Source organism: Patiria miniata, unplaced genomic scaffold, assembly GCF_015706575.1.
Source record: "Patiria miniata isolate m_02_andy unplaced genomic scaffold, ASM1570657v1 HiC_scaffold_20, whole genome shotgun sequence".
NCBI lineage: Eukaryota > Metazoa > Echinodermata > Asteroidea > Valvatida > Asterinidae > Patiria > Patiria miniata.
In genome coordinates this window covers 16232540-16257876 of record NW_024037059.1, presented here as the reverse complement: position 1 = coordinate 16257876, position 25337 = coordinate 16232540, and the positions used below count along the sequence as shown (strand labels likewise).

Sequence of the window (25337 nt, the reverse complement as noted above, 5' to 3'; positions counted from 1 at the left end):
CTCCCAGATGCCTACGATCATAATAATTATGTAAAGCGCTTTGATATTAGTTAAAAAAGCTATATAAGGCGGAATTCACGCGGCCACGCGGCTTTTTTTTTTTTTTGGCTTTTTTTTCTTTTTCTTCAAGCTTGGATTGTACAGACAAGGTGGGGTACTATTATGCTTTTTTGGTGTCCTCATGTACATTGGTGTCCTCCATAATTTGCCTTGGTGCTTTCGATCATTTGCCTTGGTGCAATTTCCCATTCCTTGGTGCTCTTTGGTAAAAACAATTGAGGAGGTGCGGAAATAGAGGGCGCTGTTGGAGCTACCGCGGAACATTTTGGAAAAAAAAAAGATCGACGCGCATGCTTAAAATCGACGCGCGCGCTGACCAGAGCCCGACTTATTTTTTTTTTTGGCCTAAGAACCCACTGTTATTTAGTTTATAATCCGTGTTCTTCAGTCATGTGGATGCTCTCCATTATCAATGCTGAGAGGTAATAGAACAAACTGATCTCTGCATTTGCTAATGATGAATAGTGCGCACAATCTAAAGAACACATTCGCTTGCTGATTTCTTACCCTAGTGCCACTGCTCTCTTAGTCAGCAGATAGTCCAGAGCTTCAGGATCTGTCTCGTAGGCAATCCTCAAAACACTATCCTGAATCTCAGACGGCACCTTACACAGGAGAAAATGATAGTCATTACTTAGTAATCATTGTAAAGCAATGATGCACCCTGGCCCAGTATTCATCGAACTGAACCCACTAGAATTATGACCATCACAACTTTCAGTTCCTATTGCCTCCCAAGTTCACATATGTACTTCTCAATTACACATGCAGTTCACCCAGTTGAACCCACTTTTCCTTTAACCAAATAAGAGTGTTAACCCAATACTACCCACCCACATGTTCATCTGCTCTCCTCAACCTGTTGGATGTTTTCCTGTGCATCCCTCAATCCACCCAGTTACACCCACTTCCTCCATACACAACACACAGGGTTAACCCAGTACAACCCACCTGGAAGACCGTTTCCATGTGTTCAGTCATGACCTGTACTACACTGATGACTTCCCTGCTCTCTTCAACCTGCTCTGATGCTTCCATAACATGTGCATCTCTTTCCTGACCTCCTTTCGTCTTCCGTAGAATGTTGGGGCCAAAGAGGGTTGCTAGGTTATGAGTGTCCATTTTGTTTCCTTGGACCTGAGGAAAGATAAACATGTGAGATTAATTTCCTAGCTAGTGCACTACCTTAAAGTGACGTTTGCCGCAATAAAGTCACAGCATTTGATTCAGGAGAACATTTCCCAGGAGTTAAGGCTGATTCATGCCTAGTTCAAAAACAAACATGAAGTGGATTTTTTAACCCTTATGCTGCAAGCATTTACAAAAATTGAATTCTGTCATAAGTGAGGTCAGTCATGAACCTCTTGTCTGCAGCTATTGTCATGATTGTCTAGGTCTTGTAGAAATATGTTGACAACAGACCAAGCTGTAGCTGTGGACGTCGTTTCAAACATGGCCTGTAGGAATATGTTGACAATAGACCTAGCCGTAGCTCTGGACGCTGTTTCAAACATGGCCCAACTCACCTCATTTCCATCTTCATCCACATAATCGGCAGCATTCTTGGACACTCTATTAAGGAACTCTAGCAGGGCATGTAACGTGTCTCTATTGGCTGTAGGTAGCAGGTAGACTAGGAGCTGTAATGCCCTCAACCTCTGCTCAAAGTTATCTAATCCTGAGATAAAAGGAAACACAGACGGCAAGAAATTTTAAGACTTCAATATGTTTGAGAAACTCTGCCTTTAAGATCCAATTATAATAATGTTGTTGGCAAGAGAGAACCAGGTAAAACATCAGGGACACGACTTTAAGATGAAAGCTTAACTTAACAAACCTACCATTTGTCTGTTTTTAGAGTCTCTATTCTTCTTGAAATCTACTTATGGAATTCTGAGAAAGAAATCCCTGAGAAGCACAGGAGACAAGACTTACTTGTGCAGGCTACAAAAGCAGGGTACAGCTCACGGGTTAGGAGTGGCTCAGGGAGGTCACGGAAGAACTCTTTCAAGAGCGCCCCCACATCATGAGGATTGTGATTATCATTGAGAATGACCTCTTGACCAGTATCTAAATCCTCCCGCAACTGCAGAAAAATCCAGGGGAAAAAATGCATTTATTATATTTTGAAATATAATAAAATCCTTCCATGAAAATCCTTCAACTTACATCTGGTGAGGTCCCTTGGTAGAAGATGAAAAAGGAAATGACACTTTTAGGTGTGTGAGGTAAATCTCAAAATGACATTCAAGAGAAAACCCACAGAATCAGGTAGGGACTGAAAACCCAATCCACATGTTTGCCCAGTTGGGATTCGAACCTGGGTCACAGCATTGGAAGGCAAGGAAAATACTGCTTCTACCAACCTGATACCCTTTGATGTTACATTGATATTTGCTTGTACGTGACTGCACAATCAACTGATGAGAAATCACAAACTAAAATAATAATCAGAAAATCCAACCAAAAGCTCACTGAATGTGTGTTGGTTTTAGAGGTATCGATTAATTCATTCAGTCTGCCAGTGGGTGACCCAATGTTAAATCTTCTCCTTTAGGTCAACACATGATGCAATTGATGCAGACATAAATTTGATGGAAATGGGAGGGGTGCACAGGCTTGAAAATCAAGTCATGTAGTGACCCCGGTGAGATTTGAACCCAGTACAGCAGTTACTGACACGTGCACCCATTTGCTCATAGCATCATGCATCACTCAACAGTCATCATCCATGACCTTAATCCCTACCCACCCACCTAAGGGATTATCTCCTAAATCCTCCATAATCCCAGGTCACTCTGATCACCTGTCCATGCAATCAGTACTGCCTGATCCAGTTGATCCAATTCACATCCTAAGGGCACACCCTTATAAATCCCAGTATCAAAATATTCGGACGTTGTAAAGGAAAAAAAAACCGGACTGGATATATCCAATGCCGACACTTGACATTTGCAATGTTCAAGACAACACTGAAATATTTGTTTAATGTTACATTTTTTATAACTCTTAAATTCATGTTGCACAATTTGGGAAAGACTTTTATGAATATCTGTTGGTTTATTTAAAGCAAAGGGTTGATTTAAGTGGTATGTATTTGCAAAGTAGTTTTGAAATAAATTTATAAGATGACACGACTTAACTAGACCAGGTAACTAGACCATCCAAACTACAGTCGTTTCACTGCTCTAGATCAAGATGAAGCTTGACTAATGCTATCCAAAAAAATCTTAAGTCTCTGTCGGCGTCTATACTGGTGGTTGTGCGGTCAGACACCCGAGTAAAAAATATAATAATTCAGCGACCAGGGCATACAGCACAATTTGCAATTCATACATTATAGTATAGCGATCCGGCGTAGCGATCAAATATCACGTGAAGTGTGGCTATACGATAACAACTCCCCAGGCAAAGAAGAGATCAGTTTTATTCCTGGTCAAAAAAGCACTACCCATGCTTATCAAAACATGGTGAGTATCAGGCTGGGAATTCAAAAAGAAAAGAAAAAGGCAGGCCTGAATATTGTGAGTAACTTCTGAGTAGAGAAATGTATAGGTCTCAAGGACCAAAGTGTAAGGAGATACAATAATTGCTTTTCGTCCAGTAATTAACAGGAAAAAAATTATTGATTTTTTTTTTTTTAACCTATTGTCACCCTTCACAAGGAGAAACATGGACCAACAGTACTTACAAATAAGACACCATCAGGTTTGACTCTCCATTCAAATAAGGCTTGTGAATCATATACATTTGCATATTGATCCGTTATTGGCATCAGATATTGATCAGTACTTAGGGCTAATGGTTGATTACATGTACTTAATCCCTCAATGGCCACACAGATATATTCTTGTTTCTACATGCCCTTCTCAGGATCAAAAGGGGCTTGACTGGTTTCCAATTTAAAAGGGTCGAGTTGAAATTATTTTGAAATACACATTGGTAAAATATTACACAATCTTATTGTTTTCCAAGAATGACTCTGAAAATCCAATGAAACAACATGCATGAAATATTGGTAAACAACCCCTAACAGTTTGAGAGGGAAACAAAGCATTTTGGCCTCTAAGCAAAAGCGTGATATTGATTTTTGTTTTGTGTTGTTGGCCAACAAGCTACTAACAAAGTTCCCTAGTATAGAAAGGGGAAAGTAACGCTTACAGAAACCCTTGCTCCATGCAGAAACACAGCAGCATGTACAAGTGTTTGTTACTCTGAGAAGACTTTCTGCATTTCTTGAGACAGATGCTTGGGATCTTGGAGGGCTGGAAACTCATAGAGGAACATCTTTATTGGGAGCTGACATTGCAATGCCAAGGCATCATGACATGGTGTTGATGGTTAAATAATCCAAGCATTATCAGGAGAATTGAGACTGCATCACAGCTTGAAAAGACACAGTGGAACACTTGCTAGATCCAAGCCATCTTGAGTGCTATATTGATGTGACGTCTTTGCTGATACAAGAGGATAAACTGCAAATGTCGCTAACCACATGAGTATCTACAAGTACTTCAAGGGGACTTGTCTTACACGTGAAATGACTTAAGATGTTACTGCTCCATTCATCACCACAGAAGTTACCCAATCTGCTGACAGTTTTTTACTTATAAACTAGATATGAAATCAATGAAATATAAAAGTTCTTCAGCTACATGTAATGCTCAAAGAATACAGGCAGTTATTGTATTGACTTAACAACTTTAACGATGAGGGTGAGCATGAGGCGGACTACACTGATCGTTATTGGAGTGCTCAATGGCATCATAATATTCCTCAACTATCGTGCCATGAGCAATGAGTCGCGCCAGAGATCCAAGGATTTCATCAGGAGCAGGTTTGATTATGTCAAGAACCTTGTCCATTCTCAAGGTCAAGATGATGCTGATTACGCCATTCATGAGCAGAAACACAAGAAGCCACTTGTATGGAGTGAGATTGAGGGAATCCACAAGGCATTACCAGCATATGAGAAGATGCGAAGAGTTTTGTCCAACCTACAAGATTACAAACGTTACTTTTACCGTGAGGCGGTATACTTTGACATCAATGGGGAAATGCTGAGATACAAGTCGGTGCCGAATGTTGGCGACAGTGATCACCTGAGGGCGCTCTTTGCTGACGTGCTGCAGACTAATCGTAGTTTGAGGATTGGAGTGATTGGGGGTGCTTTGTCTTATCATAACGTATGTTTGAAAAAGTCTTGCGTTTATATCGACATTGTTGTCAACTGGCTGAAGAGCATGTTAGACACTAAGGTTATACTCCACAATGCTGCGATTGGTACAACGAGCAGTGACTACTTTGCTTGGTGTCTCAAGCCTCATTTAGACGTGGATAACATGGACATTATCATATGGGAACTATCAACAGAGGATTACATCAATCGTGATGTCTACTTCAAGCGTGGACTAACAAACGCTGGATGGCCACAGGAGGAAATCACCCATAGAATCCTAGACCTTCCTAAGAAACCCTATCTCATGTATTTCAATTTCCTATCCACGGCCAACATTCGCCAACGAGACTGCGTGAATTCTGAGTATTTCTCCGGTCGTCATCTCGCTAAACATTACAATGTGACTTCTATCAGCTGGTGTAATGCCATCTGCACTAAACTCTGGAAACCTGGCTTCACCCCAGACGACTTGATCTATGCTGACGAATTACTGAGTGAGAGAGCTCACCAACAGGGGGCGCTCTTCATCATTCATTACTTGCGTACCATCTTAGAAGAGTTGACAGTGAACTTTCTCAACAAGACGCATCACGATGAGCGGTACATCCAGCATCTGATTGGCCTGCATGATGATTTTGTCCAAAATACCTATGGACTAAACTCTGAACCTATCAGGACAACCATTAAATCTCGCACTGATTTGAACAAAATCATCCCAAAGTTCTCCCATGTAGAGTTAAAGGATCCCCAATGCTGGCCCATATCTAAGCCCCAATATGAACACAATCACAGTCTTGAGGTAACAATGAATGAAGGATGGGAACTTGGCTACTCATACAATGAGAACTGGTATATGAGTACTGAACCTAACCAACGCATCACCTTCAGAATCAACATTCCTCAACATCGGCAGAATCTCAATGCGACAATCGCTGTAGCTCTCATCACATGTAACTACTGTGGACAAGCCTTGGTCTGGCTCAATGATCAATTTGGAGATGCCAAACTTATCAATGGTAACGACAAGAAACACAAGTTTTCTGTGCGCAAAATGTTCACCGGTGTTCTGCCTGGTGGATATGCAGTCACTGTTAAGAACATGGAGGAGAGACCAGTGAAGATTGGTGCTGTTATGATGTCATACGAAGAGCCTAGGAATGGGACACAGTTTATCAGGAGAAATGTGGAGCAGTTTGGAGGACCCAAAATGTGGAACAAACTCAAAGGACCATCGTTGTAAATTGTGCCTAGTTTTGTAACTTATAATAGAATCCTTGTAGATAAGCTGCTCATTCAAATCAGAGTTTTTTCAGAGTTGAGATTTTTAGTGGAGAACTTTCCAATAGTGTACCATTTTTGGATCGGAAATGCAGATTCATTTTTTTTTTACAGATTTTCGTTTTTAGAGATTTGTACATCTTACGGTAAAGATTCCTGAGTTCTATAAGAGCCACAAAGCTTTAGCATGATAAAGAAGAATGCAAAATAATAAAAGTGATTGAGGATGTGTGTACATCCGTAAGTGTCCCCTTTGAATTCTGGCTTCAAGCAGTTGTTTTATAAAATAATATTGACATTCTTTATTTCTGTTACGTAGCGTCAGGCAGTCATACTATGTTTGTTATTCATGATCATAACCAAAAGAAGCAAATGAATACAGATTTCTTGAAAGCAACTGTCAGTTCACGTTGCAACTTGACAAATTATAATTGGCAGGAGATGGAAAAATTCTCCCTATACAGACCCCAGGATGCAGGCTTTTGTCAATTACATTAATTCATCCACTGAAAATGATTTGTCATAAACTCATGTAAAAATTTTTTTTTTTTTGTTCTGACAGAAAAGCAATTATGATGTTGTCTGAATCCATTACATTTTATATTTGTCCTTGGGTGTTTTTACTTCTAGTTGACACATTACAGTAATAAGTTGGAATTAGATGCTGGATTTAAATACGACAACACATGAAGCAATATTGATAATGTTTAAAAGTTTGGGTCTCAATACAGCTTATATTTTTTGCCTGAAATTCTCCAATGCACAATTTGTTCCCAATCAGCAGGATAATTAGGAAGTCTGACCAGTAATTTGAAGACACATTTTCCATATGTTGAATTTATGAATGCAACTTAGGTCAAGCATTTCACACCCGTTTTAATTTTGTGCACCAGGGTTGCACAGAACCAAGTATTATTAAGAGTAACTTGGGTCAGGCTAAACAGATTTGGGTTTGAGAGAGCTCAACTATATGTACTACATTGTAAATTCTCCTACATGTATGACTAGACTCTGGAGTCCTTTTGAAGGACGGCAACAGGTGTTACGCATAGCTGCTCCTTGTGGTATCAAATTCACACTTGATTATAAGTTTCAGAATAAGGTACCAAATCCAGTTCCTACCTGTCTGGTTCGTTTCTTGGATCCACCCACTCTGAAGATACCCAGTATGTGCAAAGCTCTCTTCTCTAGATGATTGAAGCAAGCCTTGACTACCTGAGGGACCTTAGGTTCTTGAGGCAGTAAGCTCTTACGTCGTTCTCGTCGTTGAGCATCTACCTGGGCGCCGCTGCTGGTTGATAGAGAGAGGGCATCTAAGAGAGAGGTTGAGGTAGAGGAAGTGGAACCAGAGGAAGAGGACTGGGCCAGACTGGAGATGTCTTCTGCGGAACCCTGCAGAAGGCAAGACAAATAATCACAACTGGTTTTAGCATAGATTCTTTGGGATATGCTATCGATGATAATAATCTATGTAGTATTGAATAAAAATGTACATAGACCATGCTGCTGGGCAAAAAAGCAGCTATGTAGGCAGCTACGGTTATGTTAGAAGATTCAAGAAGATTTCATATTTTGGTGACGCTCAAGGGTCAGGGAAGATGATCGCCATTTAGAATTCAGCAAGAAAAATATAGCAGATCTAATATGTTTGTCTGACTTGTCGGAGGCAGACATTCATATAATGTGATATAGTGTGATATAAAATACCCTATTTTAAACGTATCTTGTTTTTATAATTGTGAGCTTATAAATTTTTCATTTTTGTTGTACTCATTTACTTGGATAGACCCCTACTGAAAACAAGAAGGAAAAAAATCTTAAAACATTTCAGGTTATGATTTGCGACATACTCCCTAAAGATTACGTGAGATGTAAATGATATTTTATCTCCTGAGCTCATGTCAACAGATTCTGTATGTGTAACCTTTGAAGTGAAGACTTCTTCAGGAAATCTAGGAAATAAAGCAACAATTGAGTGGCCGACAAGGACTATATATAGTAACTCATTTCAAGCGTCAGGTATTTAGCAGAGAATCACAGAAATTCTATGAAGGCTCAAGTCATGAGCAGTAAATTAATTTCAGGCTATTTTTGAAATAGAATTTGAACGTCAAAATACAATTCAGAGGAAACTCAAATGGCGGCGATATTTTAGGATTCGGAAATTATGACAGAAAAATATTGTGCTGCCTCTCCCCCCTCCCCCACAAAAAAAACCCCAAAACACGGAGAGCACAAAAAAAGCCTTTCGTTGAGATATGCTAGGATTTGTAGGCGTACTTGTTATTTTTCACCACAGCCCAAGAAACAAATTTTACATGTATGATAACACCCCAAATACAACTATATTCTGTAATCTGTGACATTGAGATACTATCTTGTATCAGTCTCAAATGAATCCTATTACTTAACACGTTGTTCCAGTGCCAACAAATGTCCAATTCAGTCTGAAATATTAAGAAAAAGGCCTACAAGGAAACGACAGGAAGCAATAAAGACATCTGAATTTAATCAGAGTAATTTGCAAGTTACAACTTAACTGCTTCAATTAATGGAAAAAGAAGGAGAAAAAAGGAATCCTGAGTGAAAGTAAGCATGACTGATGTGACGGTCGGCATCTCTCCGATTCGTGATTAATGGCAGGTTTCTTGAACACATTTCCCCCTTAAATGACGTCAGATTCTACGTCCGACGTCCGGTCCAGTGACGTCAAAAATTCCTCATGCATGTTGAAGTGTCTTGGGGACATCAATCACAAAACTCATCGGTGCCCTGCGGATGCACACAAACTGAACCCGCGGCGGGGCCTGGTAACCATCCTCGAGTCATTCAACGTTATTCTGCTTCATTTAATCCCTGATAGAGTTCAGGCATTGCATTCAAGACATCCAATTTACTTTGGCGTTTTTCTGTGATTGCTTTTGCGAATGGATAGGATACATCTTGACAGGTTTTTTTTTGCCTTTTCATCACACAGGGTCAAGGCCAGATCAGACCTTATTGTCAAATCATTGAACAGGAAAAAAGTATCTTTAAGATAACATTAGATACGCTTCAGGCAAGCTGCTCCTCCAATGGACCACATAGCAAGACCTCACCCATGCATCACTTTTCCTCATCCTCACTGTATTACTTTCATTTTTTTCTCAAGACTTGCAATAAAATCTGAATTTGCTCTTGTGAAACTGACCGTGTATTAGAGTTGTTTCCTGCATGCAAATGGTTAGGACATAAACCTGTTCTTAGGGACATGGTAAGCTAAGCTTAGTCCAAAACGGACTTGCACATGAAGTATGGATGTTAATGTGGGTGGACTCTGACAATGTTTGCTTGAGGTACCGGTATAAAGGACAAGTTTACACACATGAACATTTTCGATGCCAATATATATTATTAACCAATTTGGATAAAGTCCAAATCGAGGAAATAGCAGGAAGACTTACACCCCTGATATCAGGAATATTACAATAATCAAAGCTCACCTCTTCAGTTATTCATAAATGGACAATTTTATATTTTATTATCAATATCAAGTAGCAAAAGAGTAAATAATAAAATAAGTTGTTACACTGCCTTCGATATCATAACAGCACTGTGGACTCTTATTCTTAGATTTTACTACCAATTTCTTTGTCTCAGTTTACCCCACAGTCGGACAAGTGTGAAGGTCAAATGGTAATAAACAGTGACTCTTTTTTATTGATCAATTCAAGTCAGGATGGCAAATTGGATGACAAATTTGGATTCGTGTACAAAACATATGGGAGGTCTTCCTAAAAAGTTCACACAGAAGAGGGGGCAATAGGGGGTCCACGATTGCAGGCAAATTCATACTGTGCATGTGGGTGTATGTTTTTTATGGCACACTGTGGTATTTTTGTAGGCCCTCAAATTTTTCGTAGGTCCCAAATTTTTCGTAGGCCCACATGTAGGCACAGTACCTACTGTGTCTATTGAATATTCTGGGCCTGCATTTAAATATTTTTACACTACATCAAACATTGAATTTGTAAGGACAGTGTGAAAAAAACTACTGTATATTCATCTAATGGTCTACGTGTAGAACCTGCATTCCATTCTGTACATGTAGGGGGCCTATGTATTGAGATTTCATTAATCCTGCAAAAATAGTCTTTTGACTGCATATAGCGTGATCCAAAAAGGCAGAACTGCAAATCCATAGCAGAATTCCACACTTTGTTGCAATAAATGATTTATGATTCTAATTCTACAGTTATCCTGTGATAGGCCTATGCCTTCATTATTGTATGTAGGATTATGAAGTTGAATAGCGATAGGTTATGCAGGTTGATAGCTTTATGTTGGCTACGTGCTTCAGTCACGTATTCCAGCTTTGATACGATAGGCAACCCAGCTATGTCTGCCGTGACTCTCATGAAAATGTAGGCCATGGTTTATCTCGGTAATACCAATTGTTGATTGATGTTCAATCTTTCAGGGAATAATTGGGAAGAAAATGAATACTTGTCTGGCACGGGCACACTGCAATTTGATAGAGAGAACCATGGAGGTAGAATGATCAACTGATTTTTGTTTGCTGGCGCCAACCTTAATTTGCAAAAATCTACCGTCCGTGTTTGGAAATTTGAATGCGGCAACCAAGTTCCCAAGTTCAGATTTTAGAAGTTAAATTGCAAAACAACTGTGCATGAATAAATGGTTTTAATAAGATACTTTTCCCTTAAAAATACAAAATTAACCTCATGCACAATTATCATACTACAGTTCAGGCATGTTACATGTACTGTACGTATGTTGTTATTTTCTTGTGCACAGATTATCCAATCAGACCCTCCTATGCAAACATGCATTCTGTGCAAAGTTGTCCTTTCAGTCAAAATCAGTCAAGTGACTGTTTTTAACAGTTGAGTGCTGCCTGCCTATATAAAGCAGGATTGACTGGCTGTGACTATTTATGTAACATGATACAGCTATGGTTTGACTGTAGGTGATTGATTAGACAACTGTGCCTGCCAGTTGCCTGCTTTTGTCTGTTGACTGAATTTGACTAGTCACGGTACTTGCATAAGAAATATGATTTGATTGTTGGTGGCTAGCGAGTGTGAAAGGCATGGCAAAGAGGATTGATTATTTAACTGTCTGTGACTGTCCAGACAACAAGAGGGTTAAATATGATAACTGGGTCTCAAAGAATCCTGCTTTTGTGTACAAAAATATACAGATATTCACTGAGCTTTGAGCCCGAACTTGAAACAAAGCTGTTATTCATCTGAGAAAAAAAGGTTTTTTTTGTTAGCCTGCTGTGACCGTTATACAACCCTCTTTGCTTGCCTCTCCCGTGAGTGTTTGCATTGTATCCCTCCAAGTTTGCCTTGGGTCAAGAGCATCTGCCTAGTAAATTAGAGTTTTATGACTTCCCAAATGGAATGGAGGTTCAACATCAACACATACCGCCCATTCATCATGCAAACCTTTTATTAAGGAGAAAGAAATGTTGGTCAGGTATATGTTGTCTCTAGTGGCCGAGAAAAAATGCTGCAGGAAGAGTTTTTGACAAATTGTGGGGAGGTCAGATTTGTGTTGTTGAGTTATAAACAAAAAGTGAGATATTTGTGCAAATTTAACATGAATTCCAGAGTCAGTGACTTGTTAATGGTGTAATAAATGAACTTGCTTATAACTTTGAGAGTAAAAAGATCATAACCTGCAAGTTGATAGTCCAATTCAGGGTTTTACAAGCCCATCAAACCTACATTTGTCGCTTCATGGCCTTGTGGTACAGTCTAGCTCAGCGGAAGTCGGGAAGAAGTCTATTTATTTAGAGATCAGTTTTTTACCGTTTCCATAAGCCATGCCTTACTCATGGGTCATAAATATGTGCAGTGGAATGTCCTAATGTACACTGTTGCAGTCAATGTGTAATCAATGTAGCTCAGAAATCACTCTGTTTAATCTATACAAACTTTATGTTGACTTTGGATATATGTAAGTTTTATTTCATTTTAGGAGTAGAGGGCCCCATGTACATTTGTAAGTCAGTATAGGACTTGGCTTTAGGTAATGTTTGTATCTCTGTGTTGTAAATCTGACGAAATTAATCTCAGATTCTGTCATTCTGACCAGTTCCGAATCTGAATATTACAGTTGGCAAGGTATCCATCAGGAAACATCACACCAAGGGTACATTTCAAGGGTAATAAAATAACAGAAATCATCACTACGTACTTTTTATTTACATGTAAACATTTGAAAATAACAGATTTTAGATGGAATCAAGTTTATCAATCAACCAAAACCAAACATAGGATTAGACAATAATAGACAAATTTATTCCTGAAAATAGATTTTGAATCCTGGCCTGTTTCTAAAATCCTTCCACCCTCACCTTGATTTCTATAGAAAGTACCACCTTCTTTTGTTGAAACCTGAAGTCCATAACCTATCATAACCCATGAAAAGGCAGGGTACACTGGATTTCCAAGCTAAGCAATTAACAAAGGTACAAAGCATAACAAACAGTGACCTCAACAATTGATGAGGCCAGAAGCAACCTTGTTGGTCAAAGTTACACAGCTTAAGGCAAGTGCCGATTTGTAAAAACAGCAACTTCCAGCCAAATAAACAACTTTTTTTTTTCATTTTTAGTTTACGACTTCAGGTGTCCCATGAGGAAAGGTCTGGTGATTTATGAATGGACAGGGTGTAAATGGAACAAAGGAGTTTTATATTTCTAAGGTTATGAGAATAATGCCTTTGGACCAGAAACTTTCCCTTTTTTCTTGAGACGTAAAAACCTTAATTATACTTAGCCCTTCATGTAACGAAACACTCCATAATTTCATCTTCAAGGTGCAAATCTGGACACAAGATGGATGCTTTGTACAGTGTTGCAGATGTGCAATAGTGGGTTGTGTCCAGAAGATCAGATGTTGGAACTTTATCGAAGACCCCAAACAAAAATAAGTTGGCTACAGCTCATGGATGCAAATGAATCCCCTTCCTATAGACGCTGGTGATGCTGTTAGCTGTAGCGATATATTTTAAGATGTGGCCTGTGGTTTGGGCATTATACTAATCCTACCTTGACTTTTGTCTGTTGTCTTGCCAGCAGCGGTGACTGAGCTAAGTCAAGACTCTCTCGTCTCTCCTTCCGTCTCGTTGAATGATAACGTTTCAGAGCGTGCTCGTTGCCGATGCATTTCTCCAACGGGATGCCAAAGACTAACGGATTAGAACATTCTGAGACAGAAACACAGAGAGACTGCAATTATGAGGTCTGTCCATATTATGGCCCTATTGTATTCAAAATGCAATAAATGCTATCATGTGAAGGTACGACACAGCAAAAGGTACCTGTGAATTTACAGTACACCAGGTTGAGTTCTATATCGACATCACTAATCATTAGGCTTATACTATGCTTCTGTGCATTCAGTCCCTTACACACATTGTAAGGGACTAGTTAGTTTGTCAGATTTGAGGTTGCATTTTTTTCGGTACATTACCTTTTCCTTCTTTTCCGAAATCTTTCAAGCTATCCAGGACGCTGTTATTCCTATGCCTCCCTCTCAGGAAACTCCCTTTCTTTGGCCGTTTGGTTAGAGGATCTGGAAAGAAAAGAAGAAATATCTTAGTCAACCAAAATGCTGCTGAATTGCAAAACTTGCTTCTTAAAATACTAAGAAATACAACTATATGAAGACATATATCTCTTGCTTCACTCCCATGTGCAACATTTTCCTTGAAACAAGAATCACTTTCTTTAAGAAATGCAAAAGGATTTGTTATTTGTCAGTCACATGGAGTTGAGAACCCTTTTTTTTTTTAAAATAGGGTTGGGGGAGGGTACTACTACTGCACTGCTTAAAATGGTATTCTTAAAAAAATTCTTGATTCACTTCCCAGATTTGTTTCTAGGGATTGAGACACGAAAACATTCCTTGAAACAAGAATTATTTTCTTATATTCAGAAATGTAAGAAAATCATTGTTAGCAGTATTGGGAGTATAGGTGATGTCTCATACTCCCTAGAACTGCTCATGATGCCAAATCAAAGTCGGTATAAATCCTGAATATAAAGTGGAAATTACATTGCACCATTGGCTTCACAATGACAGTAGTGGTTCTGTTAAAGTCTTTCCTATGGCAATTTTATGATGTTGCAAGTGAATGTTGTGTACATGTGAGTTTTTGAGTTTGACAGGCAAAAGTGGCCAACGACACTTGTTCCCTAAGGCTGAGTGAAAGATATACTGAGACTCCAGCAATGTATGGCAAAATGAAACAGTGTCACTGACCAGAACACTGGGTTAAATGTATAGTTTTGAACTCTCAAATATCAACTAGTGTGGTTAGCAATTGTCCTGAGGCTGCGGGAAGTTTCACTTCATCTTGAGGAATTACACACTTTATGACCCTGAACCACTTCCAATTTTGATGACTTGAAATGGAGTAACTAGAACAAAATGGTGTAAATGAGGGATTCATAGTAACAGATTACGAGAATTAAGCTGAGGGTACCAGTATATGAAAAGAACCACTGGAACTAAAGAATGTTTGCCTCTAGCTCTAGAGGGGATGGAAATGAAATCATTAAAAAAAATCAGAACACACAAATCTCATAGGACAGGGGGAGGTAAGTTAATACGTGCCATGTGCCCCAGGGGCAGATGATCTATTGATGAGTTCAGGTAATATTGTACTTTGGTTCTCTGAATTACTGGAAACAAATCTATTGCTAATTAGTTCCTAAGTAGGTCTTAATGGAGTGACTGTATCACGACCACCACATGGACTTCAGCCTACATAACCTAAACAGGTTGAATTCATGGAACAGCTGACATAATAATTACAGATTTACATCACCAACATATTGTGCAATTTCATCCATTATTCTGTGGATATCGGCCATAAATTACCATGGAAATGAACAAGTCAGCATGCCAGGTGTAAAACGTTATTGAGTTCCGATTTTCCTAATCAGCACAAACAGCATCTTCTAACAGGATATAATTACAAGTTTAAACTGATTCAAATTACTTTATGTGTTCACACATCCTTTCTCTACAGTTTTTCCACAGAGTCAAGATAATTTCTGTTAGCACAAACACCTTTGTATGTGCATGTACATGTAGTTCTGATAAGAATACCGGTACATTAGTGACTCAACTAACAACACGCCCTGTTTGTTTTCAGTGAAATAAATCCCTCCTTTGGGTTCTCATCTTGACAAACTCCTGATGCAGATCAGCTGAGTCAACCCTCCATTAAATTAAAGGGAGTATACATCATTTGCTTTTGCTGTAATTTTCAGAAATGGATGGAATTGGGGGTTGGAAATATATAGCAAATATAGTTACACTGACTTTTTGGAGGTTTTGGGTTCGAAAATGCTATAAAAAGCAAGAAAAATGATCATTTTCCTGTAGTCTGGTTCCCTGACTCCATATAAGAAGAAACAGAGCAGTTTATATACATTGGGGAATTGTAAGGTCAGGGAACCAGCCTAGCTGGCCCGTACCCGTTCATAGGTTTGTAATCGATTGCAAACAGGTGCAATGGTCAATTGGGGCCAGTATTTGAAAAAAAAGCCAGTTGTTTCCAACGCTGATCGGCCGATCAGCGTTGGAAATTGATACAAAAATACCACTTTTCTTGAAAATGACAGTATACCAGGTGCCATAATTTTACAGGATGCTTTAGACTGTCATTTACCAACATCCTATTAAGGTATTTCGCAAAAACTTGGTAGTTTTATTTTTCGATGTTTGCAAATGTTGTATATTCCCTTTAACTCACCGATGCAGAATTCCTTGCAAGAAAGTCAACTTCTTCAAATTACAAACATCTCCACCCCCTTCAACAAAACCCTTCAAGCTGGTGTTCTTCTATTACCAGTAAATCATCATGTTACACCATAGCCAAAGGCACAGAAAACATAACGGAATATACTCAGAGATGGATACATCATTGGAATGTCTGGAAACAGAATATGGGGGCCACCAACCGGCCAAACCACCTTACTTTCGGTTATTTCTCCCTGGGGCTTGGGGAATATTAGCAGGTAGCCAACATTACTAATGGGGCAATTTCCAGGACAAATTAGGGCCAATTTGGTTTGGGCTCTGGCTCACTTGGAGTAATTGTAGCGTTGATGCAAAAACATGCTGGGAAAATCCCTCGGGAAAATGTCAATTACGATTCTGAGAATGGATAAACCTTCTGAGTGTCCATTACGCATTTTAAGCCAGACTTGAAACGCCACCATATATTTCATCAATGGCTGGCTTTATTTTACTTTTTGTAATTAACAATCAACAAAGGCCCAATTTTACGGTTGAGCACAAATATATATAATTTTCGGCATTGCAGAGCAAGGACAATGCTTTTAACTGAGCTAGAGAGCCAATTATAATAGTTCTTTATGCATGCATGTGCACAGCTGTAAGTTATAGGCCCTATACTGCAAGGTACGGTACTCTGCCAGTGCCACGTAATGAATAGGCCTAATTCAAAAGCACATCTAATTTCCTGGATTTTGGATTTACAATGTATAGAAATAAAATGAAGTTTGAACAATGTACTTTAAGAGTGCATAGGCCTACATTAATAATTGATAATAGACAAAAATACTAGTGTCTGGCATAACTGAGTTATTTACAAAGAAATTGGTTTTGTTAATTCCAAATCAAATGATTGTTGATGTTCTTCCCATGGCAGCAAACAGGGTTTAATACTGTTGATTATTTTTCAATAAAATTCCAAATTTGAGATTGAACAACAATTAACAGGTGCTACCGGTACAACTTGATGAGAAAGCAATAATGCCGCACTGACTGTTTATTGACTGGATGCACTGATCAGCACTAACATTATGACACTGGTTGTTATGGGATCCCATTCCAAACTCAACCCAAAGCACCGTTAATAATTTCATTTTGTTGGTTTTTCCCCCTTGGTCTCGGCTTTAGATTGCACTTTTTGGGTGGTGATCATGCATTGACTTCTTGATTGCACTTTTTCACAGCGGAGATCAATAACCGAGCAGGTACAATCAGAAGAGTGACCGCCGTTCACTCCATGGTAGAAATTCCTATGAACTTCAATGTTCTGTTTAAGTACGGTTTTTGGTTCTTTTCCCAGCTTTGTCAGCACATACACTGCTAACTTTAAGACTTTCTAAAGAGCTAATCTTTTACATTTTAGGAAAAATTATAATTGCTATTTTGAATGGGTTTAACAAAAAAGAAGTCTGTTGAAATGAGAAAATATTTGAGATATAGCGTTTGTGTTGTGGACCATAGTTTTTGAACATTTCATAGCCAATTAATTATTCAAAATCTGACAATCATCTCCCAGCCCAATCCCAGATATTATTCATTCGTGACCATCTTTCTCCCATTCTGCCTAACACCTACATGCTTCAAACATGAAGGTGTGACTATCACACCCTAAACCGACGCGGAAGGAATTTCTAGAATCAAAATGACTGTTTCCTGGACAGCTACTGAGAGTGTTGTGCACAGGATTACAAGGTGAAGTCTGATGTGTGTCAATGCAAAGCAGTTTACATCAGAACTGACTCTCTAAAGGTGAGATGCCGACTAAGTGAGAACATTTCATCAGTGCTGTTTTTCATTGTGTGTCTTCCTCATTCCTCTATGCCGATAATCAGCAGGTACACTTAAGACTTTGCTAAAATTGGTCTATAGTCTAGTCAACTTCTGGGGACCATCCCCAAAACAGTTGGTTAAAATACAGAGTGTGTGAGGAGCCAGGATCATGGGGTTCATGACGATGTTCTTTTACGGTACAGCTAGGGACAGATCATCCACTGATTACTGCAACTAATATTCCTTGATGAACCCAGCTGAGGCTGCTTTCAACAGCGCTCACTGAATGCTTTGATTTGTGCCCATTTGGTTGGCGTTTGGTCAGACACACTACACGGTTCATGTTCAAGTATGTGAACCATATTGTCAAAGAGGCCCCATGACTTCTCCCTTGACGATGAGCATCGCACACACGACACTTCCTACAGATACACAAAAATCTTATTATCTAGGCAGAGACTTGCTCTTCTCCTTAAGCACTCTAGCAAGCATAAAGGGTAAGGCAGCAGTTACCATGGCAACCACATAAGGATGAGCTTTATTCGCCATCCATATGACACTGTGATAACAATGAATACTGAGAAACTTCCCTTGCTAGATGAAACACAAATCTCTAATAATACTCTGAGAAGGCAGATGGTCCCGCAGTGAGACTGATCAGATTGCAAGGAGCTCACATGTTATAAATGTACCAGCCATCGGCAGAATCAGTCTAGATTGACTGCAGAATTATTGTCCACTCATCCTAAATCAAACACAGCCAAGCTTTTATGGTAATGGCATCGATTTAGTGAAGGGGGCAAATTGATTTCCTGCCATAAATCAACGGTGGAGTCTGCTGCTTACTGCCGAGTAAAGTGGAACACAGTTTTCAAAAAGCAGTGAATTTTAACAGGTCCATTGTGCACAACACATTGTAATCATTTTTTTTTTTTTCAAATAAATACATTCAATTTTGTTGGTGTACAAAAATCAACACCCATGTACAAGGTTTTTTTTCGGTCAGTAACTGTAATGATACAAAAGATGGAGAAATTGATGTTTTCAAAGACCAATGATTTCTTAGAAATAATCTAAGACTTTATTTTCCATCCTTAACGTCAAAAGGCCACACATCAATTGTAAACACTATAAGGTCCATGATTACCTGTTTTGAGGGTCCTAACCTTCTTTCTGTCGTTTTACAAGTGCTGTGAATAGCGAAGATGTATAACTGTTAGAGCATAGAAGCGACTACCGAATGCAAAAGTAATTGCCTATTCATGTCTTCTTTTAATCCTCCAACAGAATTCTACTGGCAGCAGGTTTAATCATCAAAGCAAGAAAGTCGGAGTCTAACTTCAATCTACCATTACCTTGTCTCTGAATAGACTCTCAACTCAGCGATTTAAGTCCTCACAATTACATGATCATTCCACAGTAAGCGACAAAACCGTCTATTATCAGGACACAATGCTGAGCCAGCTCTTCGATTGTCGGGGATTGTGAGGGTTAATGGTCTTCATCATCATCAATCATGCAACGGAGAGGAAATAGCATTCAGGGAACTAGGAAGATTCAATCTTAGATTTATTCCTCTGTGAATACTTCCAGATTTTGCCTTTAAGACAGTCTAAAGACGTTAAGCAAGTGGTCTATTTATAGAGGAGCTTGTTTACTCCAGAGGTTGTACATAAAGAATAAAAATTGTCTCATCATTTTGACTGATTTTTTTTCAATACGTTGAGAGCCAACCAAACAAAATGGCAGTAGATTCTTATCTTGGGATTTGATTGATTAACAATGGGATGATCAGAAATGAAACAGAAGGGGAAAATGCATTGATTTCAAGTAAAAATAGTGAACAAAATGGCAAACATAATTTGACATGAAAAACACATTTTGTAAGTATGAAAGGAAATTATTATAGGGAGCTTTACATGTTTGGAGATATTATAATGGTGAATAACAAGGAGTACAATGTATTAAACAGCTGAGTCTACATTTAATACACTCGTATGCCGCCTCATCGCTCACTCACCGTTTCTAAATTTATGCCATGTTAGCAGCGAGGGAAGCACTCCCCATTGAGAGATCAATCCAAATCGTATTTACCTCATCCACAATCAACTACAAGTAGCCAACGACAGGCCAGGGACTTGAGACTCAACTCTCCTCCTGCCACTGGGAGAAGGAAAATGCCAAGGCCTCTCCAGCCCTGGCCCCAACGATGCGAAGACAACAACAAGGAGAGATGTAAGGAATGATGTGATACATGGGATGAGAGATCTCCCATTCACTGCTTGATCCAAACACTCCCATATTGAGTCAGAGAAGTGGAAAACCATCGGATGATTGGAGTGATAAACATCAGAGTGGCCCACTAGAAAGTGTCAGGTAGCACCCTGTGAATTGCTGATTTGGAGAGGGCAAAGATACCATGGGCTGACAACAACAAGCATAATTTGGAATGATTTTTTTTTGTGGCAAAAAAACGACACTTTTTTATCAAAATGATTTGAGTTTGGTTGATGAAAATATAAAGACATACATGTAGATGATGTAAACAACATACAGATGATGTAAAATATTTTTTTGTTCCACACACCACCTATTTTGTAGTAATTTGACAGAATTCCCCACAAATTTTTGGCTTCTGGCCGATGCCATCATCATCATTGGTCGAGCAAAAAAGAAGAGGGAAAAAAGAAAAAAAAACGAAAAAAAAAAAACAAGAGGTGTGAAGTCATATTTGCTTTTAATTTAATACACATTTAACAAAATGGGTGTCTGCAGGGGTGTCTGCAGGGGTGGGGTGGGCAAATGTCCTGCCCACTCTTGAAAAAATGATAAATTGACAATATGCTAGAGAAAGTACAAGGAGTTTTGGGGAAAATGTGCCTCCCCCCCCAAGAAGAAATCCCTGGGCGCGCTAATGCTGTCAGGTTTTCCATTTTCACATCGAGGTTTTCACATGAGTTTTGTCTGTCTGTTGTTATCTGGCTGATGTGAATTTTGATATTAGATTATGAAATTCACTGAAACAGACTTTCCAAGACCTTGTGATAATTTTTTTTATAAAAGATGGAATCTCTATCTCCGTTTTTGCATCTTATGTCTTTCAATGAACACAAAAACACAGTGTATCACACAGCTTCTGATAAAATGGTCTCTCACAGCGCACGCAAACCCTCCCAGACATATTTGACATGAGACCTCCTTAATGGATTTAGGCACTTGACGTTAATTAACCCAGACCAGAGCACAAGGCGGAAGGGTCCTCTACACAGCATCTCAGCACCTGTTCAGGAATATTAACGAGTGAGTGTTAGAGAGTAGAGGGTGTGTAGTATCCGTATCAAACGCTGACATTATATGGGGGCCTGTTGACATGGGTTGATATGGAAATAATGAGGCTATAGATTGAGGTCTGATGACTTCTGACGATCTTACACATATGTTAAATACTTGTTGGAATAGGAAATGACAGCTTACTGGTTTGACGAAGGAGCATCTCTAGGATATACCACAATACATGTATACAAGCCTTTAAAATAATTGCAGCCTCCTAACAAACAAAAAATTATATAAAACAACAACTATATCTAGTGCTTTGAATGTCTTTCATTGACTACACGATATAAAGTAAGTGCACTTCTTTGTTTTTTTTTTCCTCTCTTTCTTTTTTTGCATTTTATACAGATTGGTTAAACTTGCTCTCGTCTGGGTTAAATCAAATTCAACAGTAGGATACCTTTTTAGGGTAAATTTGTAATACCTCCAGCTAAAACTCCATATGGAGTATTTAGGAGGAATACTATCCAAGATCCAACATCTAATTCCATTGAAGATGATTGTATTCTAAGGCTGATAATGGCAGAACCCATGGACACCCTACACATATACAGCAAGCATTTGATTGGCAGGTATATTTACATTATAAATAACCACGGGAGGTAATAAGAAGAAAATGAACTTTTAGCGGGACAGGCAACTGTAATTACACAACAATAATGAGACACATGGAGATTTCTCAGAATTATATGATACCTAGTTGTAAAAGTATTGACTGCAGTGGTAATGTGTGATTATAACCATCGCACACTATAAATTACCACCATGATTTTACCCGCAGTCACAATTCACTGACAATAACAACGTTCTGGTCTGGACTCGCTACGATATTCCAACGAGCAGCAAATTTGTTTTTCCTCAGCGTGGCTGCGTATCCCTAGGGAGAGTTCTACCAGGGCAAGGATGCAGCCAGTACAGCATGCAAGAACCACTTCATCCAATTGTCATTGATCAACTCTCAAGAAAGACTGAGTTCTCTCTCCTATCTCCTCATGGAAACATTTTGATTGGGGATGCAGGCAGGAACGAGGTGCCCTAGAGATATGTCTACATGGAGTCCAGACTTGATTGCTGATTTTCATTTAGGACTGGGGGTGGGGGGGGGGGGGTGGGGAAGGGGAGATGAGGATGAAAGAGCAACAATTCTTTTGAGCAATCAGCAAGTACCAAACGTTTGTGATGGAGATCAAACTAAGGATGCACAAAGAAAACATACTGTGTAAGCACTTATTGAAATCAGGTCGAAAACATCATTCCAAATTCTTAGCAACTCCTTACTTTTTGAACCCAGTCCAGAGTAAAGCAAGTTATTCAGTAAGTGAATTCAGTGGTTATGATTATTCAATAACCATTGTTCCTTTACTATCACACCTGGAAGATTTTTTCCAAATATATTTCTGAAATTGTTCCACTTAGCATTTGTTCCCAGTACCTGATGTTAGGTGAAGGTCCAAAAGTGGACAGAACAGCAGAAACAGAAACAAACTTGACCACTCAGAACCGTACACACTATGACGTCTCTTGAGAAATCAGGCAAAGATTTTATGACATTTCCAGGGAACATTAGTAGACTTAAGGACTCTCTCAAAGAAAACAAACACATTACGAGAATATCCTTGAGAAACACTGCTGCCTCCCCAAGACAAGCATAGCCAGGAAAATTAAAATCAGGATTAATGCATGCAACTTGATTCCTCGAAACATAATCTTCAGTCACCCTAAACTTGAGAATATCTGACAGAGTCGGGGGTTGTATTCATCGGGAAAGCGACGGGACGGTGCCTATAAGGTGTTGGCTATGTGTCCATGCTTCCCCTAGTGATTCTATGCAATCACAGTTAATAAGCAACCAATCCTTCTAAGCGTTCAGTGACCTGATGGATCGATACAAACATCTACTTGCAGGATGCTCAGTGATCAAATTATGAGTTTGGTTGCTGTAAGCAATGAGTCAGGATTACTTGAAATCTCTGTGAACGGACAAAAATTACTAAAAACATGGGAGCACAATCCTTAATATCCCAAGAAAACTAGACAGATTGGAAACCGAGATGAAATAATTCAATTGAAAGAGAACTTGACAGGTGTATTTTACAGCTTAGAGGAACAATCATTGAGTGGCTGTTTGAAGAATCGATCATTCATGTTTTCTTCCGAAAGGTATCTAAGCAACACAATTCCTTGACAAAGATTTTCATTTCAGTAACATTTTTGGCATTTCATAAACACCATGACAACATTCACTTGCGAGACTTTAAGAAATGTTTAATGATTGAGCGATTAATACATTTTTTGATGGACAAATGCAAAAAAAAATCAATCAAAATTATGTACAGTATGAAAACGTCATAAAATTTGAAAGGAGTTGACTGACATGTTTCATTGCCATGAAGTAAAAAGAACAAAAAAACCCCCCAAAACAGCTAATGCAAATTATGTGAATATTCACATGCAATTTAGTTTTATACATGGAGCCCAAGAGGTTTCAAGGAGAAATGCTTTGTGTTACTGATGTAGGTACATCATATATCATCACAGAACACAAGGAAGATGCTACAGTAAGAATTCCCCAATCTCAGCTTGACGATGGTGAATCACGTTCATGGATAGATGCAACATCTTTCGGATTCCCCAAAAGATCTGGTTTATGGAATGCCTGCTAATGGATGAGCTAAGCTGACTGACTGACTGACGGAATAAGTCCATATTCAATCTCCCTAGCTACTTGTCGATGTCTTCAAGTCGCCTCATCACTCTAAGACAGCCCATTCTAGACACAGCATCTTGCAAGACTACTGGGATCTTGTGCTCCCAAAATACAACCCGGCTACTCCGCCGTTTCTGCCCCCGCCTAATTTTAGCATTTTGACTTGCGCCGTGCCATTGTCAATAAATGTCAGGTTCAGTACAGGGTTGTGAACCCGTCTTGACGCGACACGAGGACCCTGGAATTTGAAGACTGACGTCAGAAATCCAGGTTCTTCATCAAAGTCTGTCCTGTGAGACCACAGGTTGCATGCTGAGTCTTAGTCAGGGCTTGCAGGCACATTTGCTCATGGTTTTAAACCGGTGCTGGCAGAAAGTTGGTGCATTATTGGATGTCATTGGATTGACGATACAGTATTCTTAAACCCCAGGATTGTTTCTCACTCTCAGATGAAAATCTTCCTTGACGCCTTGACTTTATCCTTAAAAGTGCTCAGAAATTATTCTGTGCATGCAGGGATTGATGACAGTGTAACTGTGGTGATGATGATGATGAAAATGTCAGGACTTTAATTCAGAAGATTTTATCTTGGATTTTAGTTCAGAGGGGGAGAAATTTAAAGTGATGATTTTAGACAAAGTTAATAGTGGGGGATTTTGTTTTGACGGCGGGGAAAGGTACCGGTAGATCCTCATAGTTTTTTTCCTCATCTATTGGCATCTTACCTTTAGGTACAATGATTGGTCCAAGATGCATGTTTTGCAATCTCTGATGAGCAACCTTCTGAAGCTGTCGCCTCTCCAACTCCGATAACTGCATCAACGCTGTTGTCGTCAAGGTAACAGTCCGACCACTCACACTGTGCCATCTGCAGTTTCCCTGTTGGCGACAAAACACAATCTATTCAATACATCTGTTGGGAAATCTTCAGACATAACTTTTGGGGGAGGGATTGATCATGATTGTGCATAGTTTCCTGGTTGAGGTGTCAGCTGAGATTACATTGAAACCTCTTTCAGGGCAGTTTGGCACTGTGTATACTCAATGCCTTAGGTGTCTGGTCAACAATGTGATGTTGGTGGAATGTGAACCCTAAACCACCCATGTAGTTTCCTGGTTGAGGTGTCAGTTGAGATTACAAAAGCCTCACTCGTGGCTGTTTGACACTGTGTACTCAATGCTTTAG

General features: G+C 39.2%; 2 protein-coding genes across 2 annotated transcripts in view; one reads left to right on the top strand and one right to left on the bottom strand.

The window, feature by feature from the left end:
• LOC119727580 (rho GTPase-activating protein 6-like) overlaps positions 1-25050 on the bottom strand; it is a 28239-nt gene extending 3189 nt beyond the window's left edge. The window contains exons 1-8 of the mRNA XM_038199514.1: positions 24877-25050; positions 14005-14106; positions 13581-13738; positions 7640-7909; positions 1996-2146; positions 1587-1738; positions 1012-1197; positions 568-665 (exon numbers count right to left, since the gene is read on the bottom strand). Of these exons, the coding sequence (XP_038055442.1) occupies positions 568-665; positions 1012-1197; positions 1587-1738; positions 1996-2146; positions 7640-7909; positions 13581-13738; positions 14005-14106; positions 24877-24970 (1211 nt within the window). The 5' untranslated portion in view covers positions 24971-25050. The remainder of the gene's footprint in view (positions 1-567; positions 666-1011; positions 1198-1586; positions 1739-1995; positions 2147-7639; positions 7910-13580; positions 13739-14004; positions 14107-24876) is intronic.
• LOC119727582 lies at positions 4228-7646 on the top strand. Its single transcript, XM_038199518.1, has one exon. The coding sequence runs from the start codon at positions 4770-4772 to the stop codon at positions 6477-6479; it is 1710 nt and encodes a 569-aa protein (XP_038055446.1). The 5' UTR covers positions 4228-4769; the 3' UTR covers positions 6480-7646.
• Positions 25051-25337: the final 287 nt, after the last annotated feature.

What these genes read in the sequence shown, in the direction of transcription:
- LOC119727582 (XM_038199518.1), top strand. Translation starts at nt 4,770, where the DNA reads ATGAGGGTGAGCATGAGGCGGACTACACTGATCGTTATTGGAGTGCTC.